Source organism: Buteo buteo, chromosome 6 (genome assembly GCF_964188355.1).
Source record: "Buteo buteo chromosome 6, bButBut1.hap1.1, whole genome shotgun sequence".
Lineage (NCBI taxonomy): Eukaryota > Metazoa > Chordata > Aves > Accipitriformes > Accipitridae > Buteo > Buteo buteo.
In genome coordinates, this window is record NC_134176.1 from 30931017 (window position 1) to 30955308 (window position 24292).

The window sequence follows — 24292 nt, forward strand, 5'->3', positions numbered from 1 at the left end:
ACAATCTTTTCTAGGCCACTGCTGGGGGGGGTGGCTTGCCAAAAGATTCTGCCTCACGCATATAAATCAGACTGATGCTGGATTTCTTTTCATAGCATTATTCATAGGACATTACAGGCATAGTCTACACCCTACACCACTCCTGTGACTACTGTGCTTCAACAAAGCAGTTGCATAAACCTTGTGTACGAATATCTGCTCCAGATCCAACGTCAACTTGTTTTGCTGAATGTGTTAGTATATTAAAGTTACGTGGACTGTTCTTCCACACAACACTTCACTCTCTGCTCCTTAGACCCTGGTTTCTAGGTGCAGTTGATATGTGACTGTTACGTGCTTTCACACATAAAGCTTACACAGTGTACGCTCTTTCGATATCAAGTCATGCCTAGTGTTGGTGTGGAGGTTATGAAGGAGCCAGACAACTTAATTCTAGAAAGGTAAGTGAAAGTAAGCTCAGATTGTTAACTCTGCAGTGACTTAGTGTACTATACAGATATGAATCAGCATGTTGTGTGCCTGTGAATACAAGTTAGCATAGCTACATCCTCCTACTCGAGAAGGGGAGATTTCATTTACCCAGCTGGTACTGAAAAACTTGCATATCTTTTGTTACTCATCTTTTGTGAACATTTTAATCATGACGTGTGGATAGAATATACAAGAGAAAAAAAATACACTGGTGTGCCAAAATAGAAAATATTGTGTGCAATTTATGAAGCCAACATGATAAAAGATGATCAAACTTTTGATTTTAATTATCATTTATTAATGTTATAATATTTAAGTGCCAAATACTTCTAGTTACACAGTATGCAGGAATACTAAATACATCTATACTTCTGTTAGTTACATTTCTTTTGTAACCATTACTTACATGGAAAAGGGAGTGAAACCAGCTTTTTGATGAGGGGTGAATCTAGTGGTCATAAAAGTTACAGAACTTTAACTTATAGTACATTTGTATGAAAATAAAAAAATCAAGTTGGTGCTTAAAGGAAGCACTGAAACTCAGTTTGAATTTATATTTCCATATTTTCTGTCTTCTAGGTCTGGCACAATGCTACATAATTCAAAGTGATACCTAGACAGTCTTGTATAAGTTTCCATTACTTTATCTTCAGTCAGTTATAAAAAATGTTGACTGTTCTAGAAATATTTGTCCTGGGTCAATAAAGCCGCATCTGAATTTGAAGGTTCCACTTTATGTTTAGCTGTATCTTTCCAATAGGTACGTAGGGTATAGGAGAAATAGGAAATACTTTCCAACTAATTTGAATATTGCGACATCAGAAAACGACATCAGAACACTGCTGTTGGTATGCTCTTGATGGCTTCACCATCTTTTGTAAAATGCTTTAGTCAGTCTTGCATCTTCCTAGCTTTCTGCCACTTTGTCAAGCACAAACAGAGGGGCAAGAATTCTGTTCCTGTTTGTTTCCACGATGCAACCATTTAGCACCATTTCATCCAAAATGATGTGCACTCTGTCCAAATTGAACATGATCTAGAAACATTTCAAGTTAAGTATATTTTGAACAATATGAAGATAATTCAGAGAAAATCTTAGGCACCTTAGTCTTTAATCAAGGTTTACAAAAATAGTTATTTCTTAATTTATTCTAGTTTATTTGGCCGTTTGCTTTAATGGACCTACGGGAACAGTTCAACTGACACTTTTTTCTGACCACAGAGATGTCAGAAGTTTGTGGTAGAGAAGTTGAAGCCCCAGCAGTATCACATCCTTGAAGATTACCACACAGTAACAGAAGCAAGGTAAACTTGAACTTAGATGTAGGTGGTTAATTTTGCTGTCTGCCTGAGTACCACGTATTGCTTGAATATAAAATGTTATTGAGGGATAACAACCTTGAATGTGACGATGCAGATATTCTGCATTTCTTAGAAAAGTAATTGTCAAATTCTTAAAATTTGATGCTTACATTTTCCTTACCCTAAGTTACTAACATTATTTGATCTGCCTGAAAATAGCTTAAGAGGAATACACTGGTATGTAAAGTTGAGTGATTGATATAGTAATAAATCTCATAAAGAAGAGCAAAAGTAAATAAATGGTTCATATTTTAAATACTTTCTAAAAGATACTTATAATATCTAATGTTCACCTAAAGGAAAATAATCTGAAACAATATGAATTGGTACTGTTGTGATAGATGAAATTTGTCCATAACCATGTCTGTCTTTCCTTAACATTATCTAACAGCATCTGTCTCAAAAAAAAAAAAAAAAGGCCTTACTCTGGTGTTAAGCAGCAGGCATTCTTCTGCATACCTTAGTGTTTTGTGCATCCACTGAACAACTGCCAAGGGTTACTTAGTGAAAAAAGACTCTTATGTTGCCATTTATCACTAGAACTTGAAATGGAAATAGGCATAGCAAAAAAGCCTGCTGGGTACATCTGTTACGCTTCACTGACATACATATACAGCTGCGTGAATAACCCTTCATCTGCCTTGCTCTCCACCTGTTGCTGCTCTTTCAGTGTGTTCTTTGCTGTGCTCAACAGATCGGCTTTGCCTTAATTTTGCTCCTTCTAGCTCTTGCCTGTGTATTGAGGACTCCTGCAGTTGAGCTAGTAAGATACTTTACAGTAACTTCGAAATACATCTTTCAATACTTTTTTTCAACTTAGATATGAGACTCTCAAGTGCCTTCTCTGCCCATTATGCTATTTTTGACGCTATGGCAGGGGGGTTGGAACTAGATAATCTTGAAGGTCCCTTCCAACCCAAACCATTCTATGATTCTATGGTTTGAGCTCAGCAAGACAACGTGGGTTTGCTCCTGTCCTTGTATTTATGTTAGTGGACTTCCATTCTAATCAGTGGAGTTGTGAGAGCCAGGTTTTTGAATGCATCAGTTTTCCTCTGCTTGGCATGATAAAACTGAAGTCTCATTTTCTGAACATGACTGCTCTGTCCCACGGGTTCTAGTGGATCTAACTACAGCAGTCTGCCCTACTGCTCTGCCAAAGAGCAGGAACAGTGGGAGTACTAACTGTTTATGTATATGACAACAGCTGAGGAGCCACATATATTTGTATATATTTGTTCCTCCTAGGTGGTAAATGTGAGTGGTGGGGAGACAACACCTTAAACCACCAGAGCTGCAACAATGCGAGCTCATGGAAGTGAAGTCTTAAGTCTGAATTCAAGAAACGGATTTAAGTTAAGTAACATTGAACATCTCCATGCCTAGTTTTTTAGCACCTGGCTTTGACAAGTGAATTCCTTAATCTGAGTTAGGTGCCTTATTTTCCCTGTGGTGAGTGGTAAAAGCCAGACCCATCAAACAATTCACAGGTTCTAGAGAACCAGGGCTGAAGCCAGTACTTGGGAATGCAGAGAGGAATTTTTCTGTGATCCTTTCTCTCAGAGTCAGAAGCCCAAGTCATTACTTCAGGTAATGATGACTGGCTCAGGCTCTTCTAAAATGTCACAGTAGAGATGCTGCCTGCCTGAAAACTGTGGAGGATGGAAGCTGAGCCTGTCCTCAGCCTGGGGAATTCCAAACCCACCTTCTTCCATGGGCAAGCTTAGCTGAGTTAGTAGCAGCTGCACCTGCTGCCTTCTACTTAAGGTTCTGCTGTCTGCAGAAGTTCTTGAGTATGACAGTCTAGCCCAGTGATGACAGAAGCTTAAGGTTATGTCCCTGTCTTGGTGATTGCCTCTGCTGCATATGTTAAAGCAAGAAGAGGGGCACAGAGTGTCTCATGTCAGCCTTGTGTGTGACCACCTTTCTAAGAGATGAAAAGTAGAAGCTTGAACTTGTTCAGGTTGAACTGTAGGATGAACCTGTATGGTCAAGTTGACGAGATTACAGCTAGCAGGCTGTCACCTTCCTCTGCCATTTCAAATTGCCATAAGTGCTCTGGGCTGAACTCAGTGCTACCGTGTGTTTGTACAGAAGGGTAAACAACTGCATTGCTGCTCCAACAAATGCATTCTGCTTGGCCAAGAGCAAAGCATGTCTAGGTATGTGTAGTAACAGAATACAGGCCCCCAACTAACTTTACTACTCATTACTGTTATGTGAGGAAGAGAAACTATAGCGGTCAACAGGATCTCAGGTACATCCATGGTTCATCAGATAGCTTCTGATTTGCTGGCCTAAACTTAACCACCTAATTTAATTCTAAGTTGTATTTTAAATACCAGATTTTTTCCTGAGTCTGACTGCAGGCCTGAATTGCTTTGAAAAATCAGACTCATGCCTTTAATCCTGAGGAGCACTACTGTCCTTAAAACTTCAGCTGTCTCCGTTTCTGTGGTTCCAGAGACAAAGGTAGTTGTTTTACTTTCCTTGGCAGGTTGAAGACGTGAGACAAATTTCTCCCTATGGTATACTTTCAAAGTAAATCAGTCTTTACACAAGTATTTTAATCTGAGAAGTTAGGATTTCTTTAGTCCAGTAATGTGAGAATTTTTAGGAAGAGAGCTCTTCTGCTGCTTAGTTCACCTCTGGCACTGCTCTACACAGGGTGAGAGGATCTGTTAATGAAGTTAGATAACATTCCATTCAGGTTTCAACAAGTGATAAAGCCAACTCCCCTGGCTTTTAATTTTTACACTCTACCACTGATTCACAGTGCTCCAGTTCCCATGGTGGGGTGAGAGCTCCCGCCTCTCCAGGCTTTCCTCTTCCTTTGAGAGTCCCAAGGATCCAAAACCCAGAAGCCTGGGTCAATGAGGATCAGTGATGATGCAGGAGCTTGTCCCTCCCACCTTATTTTTCTGTATCGCCTTGTTTAAGAAAACATTTAAAACACACTTAGCACTGCTTTTTCCCCTGCTGCATTTCCTGAAGAGCTGATACCATGTCAAAGGAAAACTGCACGCACACCCCAGTATCTTGTAGCTGTTCCACTCAAACCCAGTATGTTTAAATGAGACATCAATTCCCCTGCAGGGCTGTTCCAGGTTATTTCAAAAGTGGCTTACTCCATTACAGAAAACAGTGGTATCATTTCTGTCCATCTGTAACCTGTTAATCTCACAGTCATCATTCCAGAACCAGTGATTCCACCTGCAGTTTGAACGGGGATACTAATACCATTCTGGAAAGATCTATCATCTTGATTTTGGAAAGTCCCAAAGCATTCTTTATGCACTACCCTCAACCTTACATCCTGGCTTCCTTTTTCTGTTCCCTTCCCACCTCCCTTTACCATGCTGGTTTTGGCAAGCAGTCAGACTGCACAGGGAGCAACCTTGGTGTTTTCCCCTTGCCTGTAAGTCTCATGACTCTGCTCTATGGTTACATCTTGTCATACAGGCATAGCTTAGCCATTCACGTCTGAATGCCCTGCCCAGTGAGGGGTATGTATCTCTGATCCTCGGCAAGGCTCAACCTCCCCACCTGTCACTTGTTTGGCAAATGACCCCAAATTTCAGGGTTTAAAGCCCTGAAGTCATAGATCCACACCCAGCTGAAAAGCAGCAAAGCAAACCAGTCTGAGCAACTGGCAGCAGGATATTCAGTGTGTGCACTGCCATGTGCTCCACCCAGAGCTGTCATTTAAGGTTCTGCTTCCAGTAAGAATCCTGGCTGCCCACAAAAGAGAGTTAAGGGACTTTCACTAGATCTGTGCAGAGGCTAACCTGAATTTTTAAACAAGTATGCAGAAGAAAACATGTATTAATCTCTGCATGTGTAGCTAAAAGTCTGTAATAAAAGTATTCAGAGCACCCAGTTAGGAAATGCTCTTAACAATTTGTCAGCCTAAGCAAAAGGTGAGCCCTTACTGTCTTTGGCTTACAGATTTCAGTCAATGCTGTTGTGGCTGTGTACCTAGCAGTAGAAGTAAATGGCTCCTACTGCAACTGGTATTTAAATGTGATGCTGGCTTTTGGTAACTTCAAGAGCTGCCCTTATGAAAGACATTAATGGAACTTTCTATTATCACAAAGTTTTTAGGGCACATACATACTAAGAGGAGGTAAATGTGACACAGTCTTGCATCTCCTTCCCCAAAACATTATATAGGGAGATGGTTAAGCAGGGGAGAGGGGAAGGAGGAGGAAAGGAAAAAGGCTCATTTAGGACCTGCATGTGATAAATAAATAACTTCTTCATATAAAGACATTTTAAGTAAGTTATCTCAGGATTTTCCAGGCATGTAATTAAGGGTGTGTACAGGCTTAAGAGATGATAAAGTGCAGCCAACCTTGTGGTCAGGTAACACACCCAGGAGCACAAACAAAAGCTTAATAAATTACAGCACGGGTATTTATGGGGGCAGAGGGTTTGCTACTGAATATACAGCATTACAAAACTTCGATTTCCATCCTGGACATTCATCTTCAACTAAAGATTAGTTGGAGTTGCTTCTTTTTTTAATCTAGAGTCACACATTCCGACTTCATCTTTTCTAACATTCGCTTTAAGTAAATTTTAGTCTGTCTAATGGCAGGCAAATTTTAGGCACTGAAACCCATTTAATGCTTTCTGACCATTTCTTCCTTAGACAATTATGCTGACATTAAATAGGAGAGAAATGGTGCCTTCAAGTTCTGTGATATTCTATAACAACAGTTTTAAGCTAATCTTTATAGGTTTCCATTTCATCCACTTATTTTACAGTACAAAATCAAGTGTATCCTTATAAATTCTCAGAATAAATTAATCATTCAATTTTCTTACTACTTAAATGCACTGTATTCTGAAAGTGTTATTCCATGGGGGATTGAAGAATACAGTTGATTCACATGAAGCATTCCCTATATTAAAGCTTTTTATCTATCCTATGAGCACCAGCAGCTAGTTGCAATGGAATGTAATGGGTTTTTTTGGCTCAAGACAACATTCTTCAAATGCTTGGTCCTAGAGCACCCTGTCTTCTCCCTCCCCTCCCACAAGGGGAACGTAAGTATCTGTTTCTTCTGTAAGTTCATAATGTGTCTTCAAGTAAGCCTTGCTTCACAAGTTCAAGCAATAGAAAAGTCAACCTTTTGTAATTTTAGAAACTCTCATGCTTACCAGCATATTGTTCCCTACAAAGCTGCTGTGGTAACACTTGTGTTTTTATAGTCTCTTTGTCATCACCACACCGAGCAAGTAGCTCCTCCACCATCCAAGCTGGAGTTTTAAAGCTACAGAAAATCCCACCCGCTTATTTCACACACAGAAGTGAGGCTCATCCAGAGCTATTAACAGATTAGGAAGCAAGACCCCTAAGGACAATTTCAGTACTTGTTTATGCAACTGGCCCAACCACACTACTTACAGATATTTTAAAAACAAACCAAACAACTTTAGAAATGTTATGTCATTCTGTCATAGGTACCCTTATGTATGTGACTGACTCTCAGAATGAAAGCGGACATCATAGAATGCCTAAATGCTTTACAATTTACCCATAAAAGCTTCTGTAAAAACCATGGCTACTCTAAAGCAGTTACTTAAGTGGCTAGTAGCTCATCGGTGTTCGTTTTTGCAGTATGCATGAGATGATAACTTTGCAGTTGTTCATGCATTGTTTAGCATCACACACCTATGTCATACATAGATATAAACACTACGTATGAATCCTGTTGGGCAGGATTCAGACTGGACCCAGTCTCTGCCTTGTGCTCAAGGTGCCCTTCCTGACAGCTGACTCCAGGCTCAGGCCATGATGCAAGCTATGATGCCCGTGCCCTGGGTGAATTCAGGTGTTTGGACCTAAATGAAAGCTGGAGTCCCACAGTAGCAGAAGCTGCATTGCCAGGAATACTGGGGTAATGCACTGCAGCTGGGGAAGCTTTAAGAATCAGTGCACATGCTGCAGGCTTAGCATGGGCTCCAGGAATATTTCAATTGCATGATGGTCTCAGCCTTTAGATTTAATTGGGGTTTGCTCTGTGCATGGGTGAATAGCCTTTAATGATTATGATCTATTTTTTATGGGTTTTGATTTCATGTAATTTCCTACGATTTTCTTCATGTTAGTAAACACCACTTTCAATAAAGAACAGCCACTATCACTTTTGAAATAAACTTCCTATGGATCTGTACACAAAAATAATAGCACAGAGACAGGAAATCGTGACAGTCTCCCGCCAGATACTCCATATACAAAGATTCTGTAAATACTATTTGGTGTTTGCTGTTACAGACCTTCAGACATTACTTCCTCCATCAGGTATTTTTCATCCAAGCTAACTGTACTGAATATAAGAGTTAGCGTAAGACTATTTGGCAAAGAAAATGGTTTAATCCCAGGTGGGGATATTACCTTACACACTATGAAAGGCATATTGATGGATTATTGCTTGCACTGCATTAACATCTAAGACACTTGTAATCCCAATCTTATATTGTTCTTCTGGGCCTGCTATTCAAGCTGTTATCAAAAATAAATACAATCCTGAACAACCCACTTCTTCATTGTTACATCTCTGCTTTACATTTAATGTTGAGGGTATCTCACTTCATTTCAACTATTTTAGGTATCCTCTCAACTTGTGAAAAGCTCTTCTTCCTAAATGGGAGAATTATTTTGTACATATGCAGAAGTAAGATATTTATTTTAAAATTGTTCCTGAAATGTATAATGTAGAAAAGTGCATTTCTGAATGGAAAAATTACGTACATCATTCATATGTCATACATGTTGAGAAGAGACATATCAGATATGAGCTTTTCCAGTATTATCAATTAAGATAGTAATGCACACTCCTATTTTCCAAATTTTTATATTTATAGCCTCATGCAGATAAGACCCATGTAGAAGATGAATTTCTACAGGAATCATTCAGACACTGTATTGCACCTGTTGCAAACATTAGTGTTGGCAAATAATGCAACTTCTCTGAACTATGCAGACTAGCACTGTATGCAGAAGTGTGCTGTATAGGCAGCAGCCTTTCTCAGCTATTAAATGGACTGCTGGTAATAACTTTAAGTGTATAACTACAGGAAATTCCTCTCAGTGTGAAAACAATGACCACAGGCAGGCAGAATTTAGAATCATCAGTACTCCAAACAATCTAAGATAAAAAGAATTGGGTAACTGCAGACTCAAAGTACACCATACGGAAACATAGAGGACTATTTTTATGTATAATTACTGAATAGGTCTGGTTAGTCTCTAATTCAGTAAACCTAATACACCAGTACACATAGTTCTAATCCTTAACTATAATAACTGAATACAAAAAATGTAGTTATACAATCGCTCAGGGACCTTAAGAGTCCCTTTATGATAAAATTTCATTATTGCTCTTTTATAATAAGTGAATTTAGGAGTGTTACATTAATACCACAGCATTTTGTGAATTTCAGGAAGGAAATACACATATATACATACACAATACATACATATATATTTAAGTTAAGTAAATGAGACAGAGTTCTAGCACATAGCAAGCATTAAAATATTTGCAAAAGTGAAATTAATTATTTCCTTTTGGGTTTTTACAGAATTTGTTCTATGTATGTACTAATTCTTAATTAAGGTAATTAAACTACATTACAGTATTTGATTCCAGGGTGGCAACTGTATTTCAGTTGTATAATTGAAACTCTGTACCAGTAGATCTGCATTAAACCAACAACAAATATAGGCATAAGGATTGCTGGAGTAGAGTGAGCATGCAGTAGGATTGGAAGAACTGAGGAGGAAGACTGACTGCACTACATTCTCCTGGTTTAGTTTTCTTTGAATTCAGTATTGTATTTTATTTACTTGTTATTTGTGTTTAATTGTTCAGGGCTGTATTCTAGTATTCGTTTCTATTTGGTTTTAGTCCATTTTCTTAACAGATTTTTAGTTAATACCTTGCAAATCATACACATGAAAATACAGCTGTGTAACAAGAGGGGTGCGAAAAGAAAAAGGTATCTGTGGCAATGCCTTGTTTCCTAAATTTCCTCCTCCCAGGCCCTTCTCTCTTTCCATTGATACAGAAAGTAAAACTCACCTAGACTTTCATGAAGCAAGATCAAAGCACAAATCTAATCTTATAATGATGCTACTGCTATTTGGCTCAAGACACAGCTGTAACATTCAGTTCTTATTACAGCATTCACTTCAGTATCTATTTTATTGTAAAGTTAAAGAAGAAAGTAAAACCCTGAAGTAGTTAAGCCTGAAAGTTCCCCCATGAATATAACTTTTCATGTCTAGGTGTTAATGGTACTTAGTTCTCTCTAAGCAAGCTCTCCCTGTTTTACTTGAAATGGTTCCAGGCTTATCTTAATGACCAAAGATTTAAATAGGTGACTCTCACTGAACATCAGCCATGCTTTCAGAAAGGTGCCAAAATGGTGCTACTTACTGTAAGTGCAAAATTTGTGAAACCTCTGCATTGTCTTCACTGTTTGACAGTCAGTGCCGTGAAGACAGCATGAACTGGAATGTACACAAAAAAGAGATAGACAAATGGATTTCTGATACTGAAAAGGATACATCTAATTCACTCTGCAAGAAAAAGAGATAGACAACCATTAGTAACAGTTTGGTCTCTCATCTCATAGTCATTAAACATTACACATCCCTTTAGAGGATAAAGAAAGTCTTCAAAATAATGATACAAAATTTTAGGTCGATTCAGATTTCTGTTCTGGACTGCACAATTACATGCTCTTTCCTGCAGCACTGCTTTGCCTTTGATGTGTTACCTGCCTCTGTAACAAAAGCTAATGTTCTGAAATTTTTACTTAGAAAAACCCACTGAGGTCACCCACAAGTAACAATTTGAATATATGCAATGCCATCTGAATGAGTGGGTGGAAAACCAGCATCGCTAATCGTGGCAACTCCAGCCCTACATTTTCTCTTCCTCCTTCTGCAAAAACAGGATGTTAATGCCAACTTTACAATTTTTATAAAAACAGTTAAAAATGTTGCTGCAGATCATTTCAACAGCAAAATCTAGATGTCATATGTACCCATGGCAGTGGTAGCCGTGGCTGGATAGATTAAGAGAGGGAAGGCATCTCCAAGCTTTGGACCCTTAGCACTTTAACTATTCTCCAGCCCCAGCAACACAATTCTTCACATAGTCATTGTTTCCCTTCTAGTCTTGGCCTAAATTACCCCAAGTAGTTTTATTCATTTAACCAAAATGTCTGAGTTAGAAGCCCTTGTGGTCTCTCTGCAGTCAACAGAAGAGATGGGTATCTTCAACAGTTGACTCAGCACACTTGAGGCATGACTCACTTTCTCAAGATACTCATCGGTCTCCACTGCCGGTAATGGGAGCTTAGGATGACCAAACTTCTAACTCAGGCGCCTCGGTTAAATGTCTAAATGTAGAAACAATTAATCACAGCCTCAGCAGTTAAGATCTTGCACAGTTGGGGTGGAGCTTCCCCAGTCTCTGCTGAAAGAGGGAATCTTTATCGGCTACCAAGGGAATGCAGTTTGCTAACATGGTTTCGATTCTAACCCTGGTTTTACGCAGTTTCCACTGGTAAAATTGCTGCTATTTCTATGGTTTAAAGATGCTCTAAATTGGACTAGTTCCAGTCTACAGGCCTCCGCTGAGTGACTCTGCCATTCTTCAATTCGAAATTTTTTACGCATCACAAAAATTGTATTTTAAGACCCCGATCAGTTTAAGTTTCCTCAGCATTAAAAAGCAGTTGAAAACATTGGAATACGTATTCTGAACAGGATGCAGAGTTTTCCCTGGGTAGCCATATAAAAGCGAAGGGGACTCAGAGTTACATCTCACAAGCAACTTTGAAAGCTTTCCCCCTAATTCTGTTAATGTTTGTTCTGATATGTGAATTGAAGCTCTGTAAACTCCATTAGATAAAAATAGAGTATGTGAGAATGTTTAAAGCTCACAAGCCTAAATATAATAGATGACAAAATGTCCCGCCAGAGCAGGACAGATGTTCTGTCCTTTCCCAGAGTTCTGTCTCTGTTGTCATAATCATAAATTGGGATTCTGCTAGAATTCTGCAAATCCCACACATTAATCCATAATAGTACAGACTTATACTTTCTTGCTCTGTGGTTTCTGCCAGAAACCCCAGATAGAATTATAGCCCTCTTCTTCAGTGCTCTGCCATTTATCATGTTATATGCTATTAAAAATAGAACCACGGAATGGCATGAGATTTCTTTAACCACCCCTCTTTTAGGTTCGCCTAGTTTCAGACCTGAAATGCTATGGAAAAATACAAAAAGCTCTAGTATGATGAATTCAGCAAATTTCTAACAACTATCAGTGGTCGAGTTACATACGTGGTCAAGGAATGACACATATTACATTTATATGTATAAGAACTAAATCTATTTTTGTTCTGCCTCAAGTGAAGAGAATAAAACTTTAGAAGTGGTTGGCAACTATTAGCTCAATTAATTAGATAAATAAGATGTGACTAAATTTTATTCTGCATTCCTGCGCTGCCAGGATCAAACTCCATTTCTGGTTATCACTGCTTAGGTTGGCACTGCAATCATAACAATTTAAAGAGACAAATTTGAACTTTAAGTATAGTCAGAAAGTGATATACTTAGTACCAGTAGCTTCAAGAGGCTGGTGTGACATTAGTTGAGATAATGGCCTAAAACATTTGTCAGGCATCTAAACAGTGAAGGGTGCAGATGACTTTTTCAAGCATGTCCTTGAATTCACAGAGGGAGCTCTGCCACATCTGCTGTGGTACTAGGACTAGGAAACCAGTTACAGACCCTGCATACTGATCTCTTGTATGTATAATTACCAATGTAACACCCTCAAGCACATGGACTACGGAGGAAACTCTATCCAGTCCTCTTTTCTGAGAGGGATATCCAACACATTTCAGCATAGATAAACTGAAAATGTGCCAAAGTATGATTTCAGGCAAACTTGTTTCTAACAAGATTATTAGAAACCCTATATTAAATAGCACATGTTCTAACCAGGATTATAATGCTGCATTTTCAAACTTTGTAAGAACAAGCAAACAAAAAAATCTCCCACCAAAAGGAGCAGTGTCATTTTAACTGGAGCCATGTCTGATGTTGAATCCTTAATGAAATGACTATATAATAGCTGTTTTATCAGATATCCACTGTTGCATGACAACAATATGGGGAGTTCAAGTACAGACTGGTTTTTGAGGTTTCATTTGCTCCATCCTTCTGATCTTGTTCAGTGAGAGTGACGTCAGCTCCCTGCTTAATGCTTACACCATCTTTATCATGAATGAAGTTCATTTGGGGGATGTAATGCTAAGAACTGCAAAAAAAAAAACTGTAAAGAAAAACCCCTTTATTTATTTAAAATGCATAAAATGCCACTGGCTAATTTAAGAGTAGATGACCCAAAGAAACCCCTGAGTATAAGCATATAAAAACATGCTTTTCCAAGAGAAATATTTCTGGTATTCCTTGTCTGACGATTTATAACCCACGTATACTTTTACTTCTCTGAAAAATCTACTAATACTGCTTTTTTTTTTTTTTTAGTTTCTCCCCCCCCAATATTCATGCTAAATTAAAAATTCTAAATGAATATGAAAAACAAATTCTCCTTTGATTTATTCCCTGAAATGAAATAGTCACTAAAGCTTTGAAAGAGAAGAAATATTTCACAATAGATTCAATGTCTCACTCACCACTCTACTGAAGTATTTGTCCAAAACTTCCACAAAATTATGTATTAGTTCATATACTGCCATCTCATTCTGAAATTAAAGTAAAAACAAGTGAATATTAAATGAACAGCTAGAAAATGTAATAGTATTCTTTGTGTTATTTCAGTTTGTGGTGTATGAAAAGCAACTAGAAAATAGTAAGACCTACAATAAAGTGCACAAGCTCAGGCCAGCATAGCGAGAGGAGGTGCGGTTACCCAGCAGAGGTACGGAGAGCAGGGGAGTGCGCAGGGGCAGAAGCTTCAGGCCAGCCACACAAGTAACCGCTGCAGTACCCAATGGATTTGTCTCGCCTGGGCTGCTGCCATCCCTTTGCATCCTTTGTTCCACCATCACCCAGGTTAGATACACAGGTAGATCAGCATGGGTAGGCATAGCCTAGTTAGCTGTAAGTCACACCAGCCAGCTGCAGCACAGAGCCAGGCTATGCTGCAGCAGTATAGATGGGTGATTTTTGCAGCAAAGCCAAAAGAACTTGCCCCAGATTGCATGCCATTCTAACCCTGACTTGAAAACACTGTGATGTTCAGCAGCTACCTTCCACACCACCCTGCTAAGGTCTCCAATAGTAAGCTTTGAATTAACTTCTGAGAACCGGGAATCAATGTCGACACTAAAGCCTTGCAGGCTCAGCCTGAATGCATGAAATAATAGTACTTGTCAATTTTCAGATACCTTTTTTTTTGCCCCTTTTTCTTAAAATACAATAAATTGGCATCTTTATAGCTGACAGTATGGGAATTTTTTCTTTGGCCAAGGAGGTTAAAAAACAGTGGGCAGTTGGGAAGTCACCACAGATGAGACAGCTGATCTGGCTGTGATGCTAACACTTGTTGAGGAACCCCACACCACATAAACTTCTGTTTAATCAAACATAAATTTAGAAAGCAGAATCAGTACAAGGCTCAGGAAGACTGCCTCACAATAACAGTTCAGTCTACTGTTATAGACTGAAGTCAAACATACCACATTTTCTTTTATACCTCTTTTTATTTCACAGAAATAAAAACGAGGGGGTTTTGCAATGACTCCTTGAAATTCTCTAGCTGCTATTGCAAAATTCCATACTGGAAGAAGACTTGAGCTCTTGCCCGTGATAATCACTACAAACTTTCATTCCAAGAGGGTATACAATTTCTTACCTCTGTCTCGTTGATGCCAACGACTACAAAAAGGGCTGCATACTGTCGGTATACCAGCTTAAAGTCCTTATACTCAATGAAAGAGCACTAGGCAGAAACAAAATTAGTCAAACATAGTAGTTGCCATTTAAGCATACGACAGTATTAAGCACAGAGTGCTCAAAGACTCTAAGCTTTCATGTTTTTAAGGCCCACAAAGAACAATGGATTTCCCAAGCTCCACCAAACCATTTTGAAATTTTGACTTCAAAGAAATTTAGTAGGGTAACTATTACACAAAACTTTTCATCTACTGGCAGAAAACACGCTACCACTTTTTAAATAGGAAAACTGGAATATACAGAACCAAAGTGACTTGTTCGGGGTTGTAAGGCAGTCAGTACTTCCCCTAAATTTTCATTTGGAAGCACTTCCAAAAGAGACAACCTGAAGGTCATTTTCAGATTTTAAAAATGATCGATATTTTTACATAAACTTTAAGAGTATTAGACTTCCAGACCCAGGGGGGAAATTCACGTCTGTCACAATAAGACAGGAGCCAGCAGATGGTGCTGTTATACACTGCTTTACAAGATGCTTCCTCTTTTTTTAAAGTATCATTTTGCTCAGTCCTTGAAATGGCAGCATACCGTTAGTTCTTTTGGTGAAGTTTCTGTTTGGAGATGCTCTTGCAAGAGCAGTATGGAGGAGGTTAATTTCTTCAGCCACTGTCAAGTCTGTGAACTAATGTACTTTATAGGAACTGCTATTTTTTCTGAGGTTTTCTAGAATGAAATATGTGAGGACCACTGTTCAAAGACCCATGTAATTAATGAAAAATAAAGAAGCTGACCTCAGAACACAAACCAAAAAACTCCACTCACAGTCCAAGTCACAGATTTCTCCTCCAATGCAAGTCAATGTGCTCAAAAGTTTTTCTAAGTTTGGTACTTTTCTTAAAGAACCAATGGCTCAATTAAGTGAGCCATGAAAATATCAACTTTCATCTAAGGAATTTTCCAACTTCTGAGTTTTCTGACCTTCTTGCAGAAAGTGTGAACACTTTTTTTGGAATAAAAATGCGTAATACAGAGGCCTAAAAATTTGTGTTCCCCAAACCCCCTGTGTTTTAGATAGTATTTTCATGATTTAGAATCCTCTCTCATAAGTAAGTTTTTTGTTTAAACTTGGAGCTGTCAGTACTATCCCTACTACCTCTTCAGGCAAAGCAGCAGTAATCTCTCTCTATCGATCTCTACCAGAAAAGCAGTAACAGGATAAAATAAATTTTTCCTGGACTTCTGAGCTTCTTCAAACAAACAGGAGGAATCTTCATGACAGTGATATACAAAACTCCAAAATCTCTGTAAGCCTCAGAAGAACATATTTATTCAATGCAGAATAACGGTTCAACCGACTGAACCCGTAATCTAGAAACACAGTCTTTTTCTTCATGGGTACAAATGAAATAATGACCTGCAATGGAAACTTATGTGTTTTCAGAATTATCGACATGAAAGATGTGAGATGTTGATAAAGTAAAATGGCTAGGGGAAAAAGTACAAAACTTACTTGATCCTTTGAACGGGAGAGACAGTTTTTAATTATTTCAGCTTCCAGCATTGTCCTTTTATTAATTTCTACATGCTCGTAATACCTAGAAAGCCTTGTTTGACCTTGTTTGTTTACCATAAGAAAAAATTTTATCATTTCTTTTTTGTTGATCTCAGTGATTGATTTGACTATGGGGCACAGGAATCAAGGAGAGTATTTCTGTGAGGAAGGAAAAAAAAAAAAAAAAGTAGTATACATAAGAGTTATAAAAGACTTCCTAAAAGCTAGCCAGCCCAGATCCGCATATATTTAAGACTGAGTTTATTGCCAAAACATAGAATATAGGAAAAAAATCTCTAATCTTTTGCATGCATCCCATGAGTAAAACGGCATTTTTTTTCCCAAACAAGTAATCACACACTATCTAATAAATAATAGCTTTCACATTATCAGGCAATTTAATTTCTCTGTAGGATTTGGGGAATTGGAGGAGTAAACAATTAATTCTTCAACACCATAAATCTGTTCACCATTTTCTTCTCATATGCTGACTGGTTTGAGAACATTATCAGAAATTTGCCCAATACCAAACCATAAAATTAACACAGCTCATAAGAGCAAAATTGGTCTATGAGCATCTTTTTTTTTTTCTGACTTGTATTTAACAATTTCATTCATAACATCCTGACACCAGATTGAAGGGAGAGAAGACAAAGGGAAACACATGGGCCACAAGACATGACCATTTCTTTAATGCAGAACGAGAGCCTCCTAAATATTTAGGTATCAGCAGCATCAGCACACATTTTGTACTGGACGAGGAGCTGCTCAAATCTGTTTTCTCTCGTCTAATTTCCCATACTGATGCAAAAGGTAGATTCTCCACTCAATGAAAACTGTGGGTCTTTGATAGCTAAGGAGAAACCGGATCACATTAATTACTCAAAGCAGCTTAATCTCAAACTATATAAATATTAATCCACACAATGCCACTGAAATATTGTTGTAGAATATAAATATGCCACATGCAATGTACAGTGAAAAAGGCTATTAAAAAGCGCACAGCATATATCAGAATCTGCTTCCTAAAGAACTGAAATCTTTCATGTTTTAAAAAGCATGCAAAATAAGGTAGCTGCAGAAGTAATTTTTTGAAATAGAAGTTCTGGGTTATTTTCTTTAATGCCAGAAAGCAGTCACTGTAATGTTTTCCATCTGACTCTCTATTTGGATTGCAGATTTATTGGCCCAAATGCTCTTGAGGTTTATGCACTGGAAGTACAGCAACTACTGCAAAAGCTATTTCTTTATTCCAGTTCTGAAGAGTTGCTCCTTGCCTGGTGCAAATATTCTCTCCTAAAGTCTCACAGCTCCTGTGAGAAGGTCCAAGCTGAAAAAAACGTATCAGGAATCCGCAGAACAATACAGTGTAGATGTTTGTGTAAAACCAGTGTATCTTAATTGCAGAAAAGCAAAAGGGGAAAAAAGTACAAAAACAAAAATAGGTCTCTGAGGCAGCAACCTCATAGACATTTAAACATATGCTGATTTTTATAACAAGGCAAGCTGCATAGGTGCTGCCTCATATAATTAGCAACTGGAATAAACTGGTTATACACCATTTATGGGTGATAACATCTACATCTTTCATGACAGTGATACAAAAAATCCTGATACGCGGTGCTGACATTAATTATTGCTTACTTCCGATTCATATTGGTCACCTAATTATTTTCTGAAAGAAAAGCCACCTCTATTATCATCACTTGGATCTCAAGAAAGTTATCCTGTTTCCTCAGTGTACTGTGGTTTACTCCATATACAAAGAAGTTTAGATTTCTATACCAAATATGTCTTCACTAATTAGACTTGATTCTGAGAATTCATTTCTTAACTAAGTGACACCTCCAGGGAATAGGAGTCCAGGATCGATCCTCAGGACAAAAGAATCTGTTTGGAAGCGTGACAGTCTCAGAACTTTCTCACCTCTGCCAGGCACGGTGAAGTCTCTTCACGTCCAGAACAGGAGCGCGCTTTTCTTGATTCGCTCTGACAGAAGAGTCATGGACACTGGTCAGTGCTCATCCCCTGCACCCCGTGCTTCTGAACTAGTGCAAGTTGGTCTCTGAGAAAGAATGAACCAGGTAATTAAGACAAAAAAGGGCCCAGGTGGAAATGTATGACACGATCTGCACTGTTGGATGGCAGCTTAGGCTGCCATTTATGACTAAATGGGAGAGCACCATCTATACAACCTTCTCTGCATTTATTATGTGGCTTTTTTTTCTCCCCTGTTGTATTTTGCATGGGTGCTTGAAGTTAAGAGTTTCAATAAGAAGAGATGTCTTAATATTTTGAGGCATAAAGGTAATGACTTAATCATTTTTTGATACAAACCTTCCAAGAAGTAAGGATAAGAATGAACGACTCCTTCCAGCTCAGAATGAGGCACTCTAGCAAGGGCCAACCTCACGAGCAAAAGAAACCTGAAGCTTTAAAGCTACTAGAAAAAGGGTTGTGGTCTGAAGGGGGAACAACCTAAGAAATGCTGCCCATTGTCTTAACGAAAAAAATAGCAAGCTCAGACACAGGAGACCAAAAGCTATGCATGTTGTTCCTACCAACTGCAAAACATGTCTGTCCAAGCTAAACAGATAATGACAGCGACATAGACAGCTTTTCTTTTTTCTTGTTAGTTTTATGCTTCATCTTTGTGTTTGATACTGCTGAAGCATGAAGTAATAGTCCTCTGTTTTGAACAAGTTGTTTCCAAGCTATTTTAATAATTTAGTCATAAATGGTACTGAAGAGTGTAAGTTGTGCTCTCAGAAATCAGCAAGTTGCACAAATCCATCCTAGAAGAGTAAAAACCTGAGGCTGAACATGTCTGCAGATATTCAAGTGGGACCTGAGAACAAGGGGACAGTAAAACTACCCCAGGAGCACTGACAGAGCTGTTGTACTTTGAGTTACTGTTAAGTAGTATATAATAGAAAAAATATATGAAGAATTGATATGTATGGATCCTATTGCAGGATTGGCTCCTAATCCTAATTATTTCTTTATTAACCTAATCTTTCTACATGGTTAATCCCTTTCTGATGTTATGACTATTGTATCTGCGTGTACTCTTATGAATGGCCTGGATTGTTTTACATATGAAAATACTTCAGACCAGATTTTATTTTTGTTAATCCTCACAAATGCTTTTACCCAGAACAGATATAAAATAAAATGAATCAAGTTGTAACAGAGGTAGAACCATAGCAGTACTCAAATGTGTTATCTGTAATTTATGAGACAATCGTTATCCACAGTATTAGAACAGGTGATTAACATCCATAGGAAAGAGGTCCACTAGTATCACTAGTCATTTCTGTATTTTCCCGCCAGCCCCAAAGATAACTTCCAAAATTTTAGCCATAAATTTTGCTCATATAAACGGCAGTACAAGCACACAGTCTTGTGCAGAAACACTGGAATAAATTTACATGTACAAATAATAATTTTTAAAAAATTTACAAAAAGCATGCAAGCATAGCTGTGGAATCTGACTTTGAGAATAACACCAGTGTTAAAAATATCCTAAGGGGTTTTTTATTTCCTTTAAAAATAATTCTGAAAAAAATCATTTGTAGAAATAAAAACATTTGCTTGCACAATTTAGGCAAAAAAAGGAAATTATTGAGTTTTGTTTCTAATAAAGTTTATTTATTCTCCTTTCATCTTGGCTTTCAGATACATACATGTTAAAATTAGGTTTGCATGTATAAGATGTAAAGAAACCTGTGAAGTATAATAAACAAACAAAAAGCATATCTGTGCATGTTGATGGATGGAGAAACTCCCATTCCTTCATCAAGTTATCTGTATTTGAGAAGCTACCTTTCATGATCAATAATCAGTACTCTACTTACGAAGATAGCTCTATTTCTTCTAACACAACTCTTACGTGCTTGTCTGTGCATTCTCACGCACACGCCTGCGTGTATCCATGCACATACACACAAATTACCATGCTTTTATGCATACAGAATCAAATGGTTCAAGGGAATTGGTGACAAGATGCAAGCCTTTCACATCTCTGCCATTATTTTGCTCATTTTAGTAATGAAAAGACATTACTATCTGAAGGCTGTTTGTCAGAAATGAATAGGCTGTCTCATTCCAGGTCACTGGACAACTATCTGCATCACAAATGCACTTAGGAACAGAAGACTGGAAGGGACTATCAAGATCCTGATGGACTGTCAAGTCCAGCTCTCCCCATCACAGTCAACCATGCATTTTGTCCAGAATAGCCTATGGTATATGCTTCGTGCATACCCAATCTGCAAAACACCTACAAAACTCTATGACAGATTGAAGACTCCCTAGAAACAAAAAACTCAGAAGGTATCACTTGGGGAAGATGTAAAAAGTCTTGAAATTGCAAACTTTCCTTCAAAAGAAATTACCTTCCAGAGTGACTGAGTAGACTCTCCTTTACTTCCTTTACAAAGTATTTCTTCTGCAAGGATAATTTGGCATGCACACAAATGACATACAGTTTAACTACTGTGATTTAAATACGCACTGTTAACACCGTGTTAGATCTCACCCTCATTAAAGTATCTCTCACAGATAAGCATCTATGAGAGAAAACTGGTACCATGATTGGCTTATGTGACTCACACTGGTAGACTGATGGAGTACCTAGTCGTTTATGACTTATAATACAATGGGTTTAACTCCTTCTAAGCCAGCACATATACAGAAGACTAAGGACCCCAGCTCATGAACAGAGAGAGATGCTTCTTGATTTTACTGCCCCCAAGCAGGCTCACCCCCCCTGCCTGTACAGGTAACTCCAGCCTTGTATTTCAAGACAAACCGAGACCTGCTGGTTTGCTTCAAAATGCTGAAACAGAAACCATGATGGTTCAGAAACTGCTTCCAGGACGTGCCAGCTCTGCAGGCTGCATAACCACATGAGACACCTCAAAGTAAGCTGTCCCTGTTTGTGAGTCACACCCCTAAATGCTGTTTTTTCTTTGTCTTTACTGGTTGAGACCTTAGAGAGGCAAAGCCTGCAATACCTGTTCTGTGGATAAAAAGGTCTTAAGTTTCCAGCGTGGCCAACCCAGCAGATTCTACATGTAGTAATATAAAACATATTTCAAACATAATTTTAATTACTGCTCCAGTAGATACAAGCACTTGACATTAATTTGTCAAAGATTTCACCAATATTTATACATACTCTGACACATAAATTATAAAAAAAGAAACACAACCTGTGTTTGAGACTTCTTGCAGTACAGTTATAATTCAAATTAGATGTGTGTCTCTCAAGCTAAAACCACTCTACTCAATGTCCACAGTTTTAGAAGCATTTTAGTTATTATAACATTTTGCAACATTCTAGGGCTCTCAGGTAAAACGTAAATAAAAGATCAAATCTAGCAAACTACGTGACTACGTTTTTATAGAACTGCTTCACCAAGACTTAAAAATAAATGATAGAACTATAAGCAAATAACTCGCTGCACTGTCCAACTCTAAACATCGGTTTTCTGGATGCAGAGGTGTAATGGCACTTTACACATGTACTAAATGTAGATACCCGTGCTCTTCCTACTTTTGTTCTGACCATGGACAAGGCTTTAATAAAAATCACATACAGTGTTAATAATATTTATCAGTAACAGTAATTTTTGTATTCTAGATCTTATGATTGTGCACATTATAATTCATCCAAAAATGAAACAACTTTATCTATGTGGCTTTAAAATAAAATAGCATTCAACTTCAGGATCAGGGATTTTAAAAAAGCAACCTTACTAATCTAGGGAAGTCAGAGAGGAAGGAAGGAGTAAAAAAGTTTTCCTTTGCTGTTGAGTTGTCAAAATGCTGGCTGAATATAGTAACGGAATTAAATTGCAGTAACTCCCATATACTCAAGAATGAGGAATGTTCCGTAAGATTGGAGCTCAACAAAAGGCTGAACTGGTTATGAGGTAAGTCTTAATTTTTAGTTATGATCTGATACTGTCCATAGACAATGAAAAAAAAAAATCAGCTGAGGTGGAAAGGAGCTGGATTTGGATTGGCTAATCTGTATGGAATCAGGAAGACAGCAGGATGAAATTTTAGTAGGAAATGATTTAATAGAGAAGAAAGGAAGGACTGGATAAACCAACTGAAATACCAACACACACCTGAGGAGAGATTAGGAGAGAAAGGAAACACCAGTAATGAGACAAGTGGTATTTATTTTTTTCAGTAATTAACAAAATTCCAGCTCTGTCAAGAATGAGCCCTGTTCAGGAAACTATCCTTTTTTTTACTGAATGAGTACAGCATATAAATATTTTGAAGAGAGGCAAAACCAAACCCCTACCCTACTTACAATGGGTGACCTACAGCTCATGTCAAATAGGATGTGATGATAATTTGTAAATATTGCATTGCAGAGCAGTGTTTTGCAACGGAGGTAATTTCACCATATCCAAACTACAGCGTCAAACGCAGCATTGCTGTCACAGACAAAAGACAAAATAAACCAGTCACTTCTTGCAAAACTTTCCTCACGTGGAAAAGACTTCTGAATAGCAAACATTGCGCACCTGCCCTTCTCATCAAGGAGGGAATACATCGCGCACGCGCCTGACTACGGAGATATGGTGAAGATGACCGCTCATTTAAAAAAAGATCAGCCAACGGCCAGAGACATACCATAAATCTAAGAAACCTATTCTAAAGCCACCTCCTTGCGGGGCCAATTCAGCGCACCATTAAACCGCGCTGAGAGACTGAGGCGTCTGAACGCCCGGTGTGCTGTTCGCACGCCGGTCTCGGTCTCGGACGCGGCCCCGGCCCCGGCGGCGTTCCCGCCGACCCTCCCGAGGGCCTTGGACCCTCCCGCGGCGCAGAGCCGCCGCGGCGCCGACGACCCAACCCTCCGCCGCCCCAGCGAAGCGCCACCGCTTCCGCTTTTCGCTGCAGAGCGGACGGAAACCGCCCGGCCCGGCTGCGCTCCCCCGCGGCGGCGGCGGCCGGGCCCGGGTCCGCCAGCCCCGACACCGTCCCGCCTGGGGCTGGGCCTCCCCCCTCCTCGCGGCGGCGGCTGCCGACGGCGGGCTGCCCCGGGGCGGGCGGAGGCAGCGCGACAGAGACGGAGGAAGACAGCGGCAGGGCCAGCGGCCCCACGGCTGCTCCCCCGGCCGATGTGCCGCCACCTCAGGCCCGGGAGGGGGCTCCCGGCCCCGGCCCGCTCCCCGCCCCCGGCGCTCACCTCCCCTCCTGCGCATGCGCACTGCGCCGCCGTGCCAGTGCGGGAGGAGGAAGCCGAGGGGAGCGATTTCCCGGCATGCACCGCGCGGCTCCCCCTCCCTCCCCTCCCCTCCCCTCCCCTCCCCTCCCCTCCCCGCTCCGCCTGGCCGCGGGTGGGTGGGCCGACGGCTCGGCGGCTGTAATGGCGGCTGGCGGCGGCTCGGCGCTGTTCTGACACCCGGATACTGCTCGGCGCAGCCCCCCCCCGCCTCCCCGAGCCCGGCCCGCCCCCCTCCTCCCCGCCCCAGCCAGCTCCGTTCACCCCCTCCCTGGCCCCTGCTCCAGGCCCCCGCCGCGGGACGAGGAGGAGGGCTCCCCGCAGACAATGGACGAGCACCCCGGAGCCGGAGGAGGCGGTGGGATGGCGGCCGCCCCGAGACCGCAGCAGCCACCGCCGCAGGCGGGTGGGAACATGAACCTGCAGTCGGGTGGGGGCTGCGTGGGGGCCGGAGCCGGCGGCGGAGGCGGAGGAGGAGGAGGGCAACAGCAGCAGCCCCAGGGGCCCGCGGCCCCGGCTGGTCAGGAGGCGGCGGGCCCCGCCGAGCTGTCCCGGCCCCAGCACTACACCATCCCGGGGATCCTGCACTACATCCAGCACGAGTGGGCTCGCTTCGAGATGGAGAGGGCGCACTGGGAGGTGGAGCGGGCCGAGCTTCAGGTACGGGGGGGCGAGGGCGGGCTCAGCGCGGAGCGGGGCGCGGGCT

At 40.2% G+C, this 24292-nt stretch overlaps 2 protein-coding genes across 6 annotated transcripts in view; one reads left to right on the top strand and one right to left on the bottom strand.

Annotated features, from left to right (window-relative positions):
* Positions 1-463: 463 nt before the first annotated feature.
* On the bottom strand, positions 464-23603 carry AP4S1 (adaptor related protein complex 4 subunit sigma 1). 2 transcript variants are annotated; one of them, XM_075030338.1, is made up of 7 exons: positions 23551-23603; positions 18261-18399; positions 16293-16493; positions 14742-14828; positions 13561-13629; positions 10412-10423; positions 464-1507 (listed from the first exon to the last, which is right to left on the bottom strand). In XM_075030338.1, exons 3-7 carry the CDS (start codon positions 16428-16430, stop codon positions 1379-1381), a joined length of 435 nt encoding a protein of 144 aa, XP_074886439.1. In that variant the 5' UTR covers positions 16431-16493; positions 18261-18399; positions 23551-23603; the 3' UTR covers positions 464-1378. The 2 variants fall into 2 exon arrangements, with proteins under 2 accessions (XP_074886439.1, XP_074886438.1); XM_075030337.1 differs by having other exon boundaries at positions 10400-10423.
* A 99-nt stretch (positions 23604-23702) lies between these two features.
* Positions 23703-24292, top strand: part of STRN3 (striatin 3) — a 69125-nt gene continuing 68535 nt past the window's right edge. For all 4 annotated transcript variants that reach the window (XM_075030339.1, XM_075030341.1, XM_075030342.1 and 1 more), the window contains exon 1: positions 23703-24246. In XM_075030339.1, the coding sequence (XP_074886440.1) occupies positions 23914-24246 (333 nt within the window). In that variant the 5' untranslated portion in view covers positions 23703-23913. The remainder of the gene's footprint in view (positions 24247-24292) is intronic.

What these genes read in the sequence shown, in the direction of transcription:
- AP4S1 (XM_075030337.1), bottom strand. Translation starts at nt 16,430, where the DNA reads ATGATAAAATTTTTTCTTATGGTAAACAAACAAGGTCAAACAAGGCTT. An exon ending in TCTCCCGTTCAAAGGATCAA is followed by an intron (nt 14,829 to 16,292) that starts GTAAGTTTTGTA and finishes GTTTCTGCCTAG; the next exon opens with TGCTCTTTCATTGAGTATAA. An exon ending in TTGGCATCAACGAGACAGAG is followed by an intron (nt 13,630 to 14,741) that starts GTAAGAAATTGT and finishes CTTTAATTTCAG; the next exon opens with AATGAGATGGCAGTATATGA.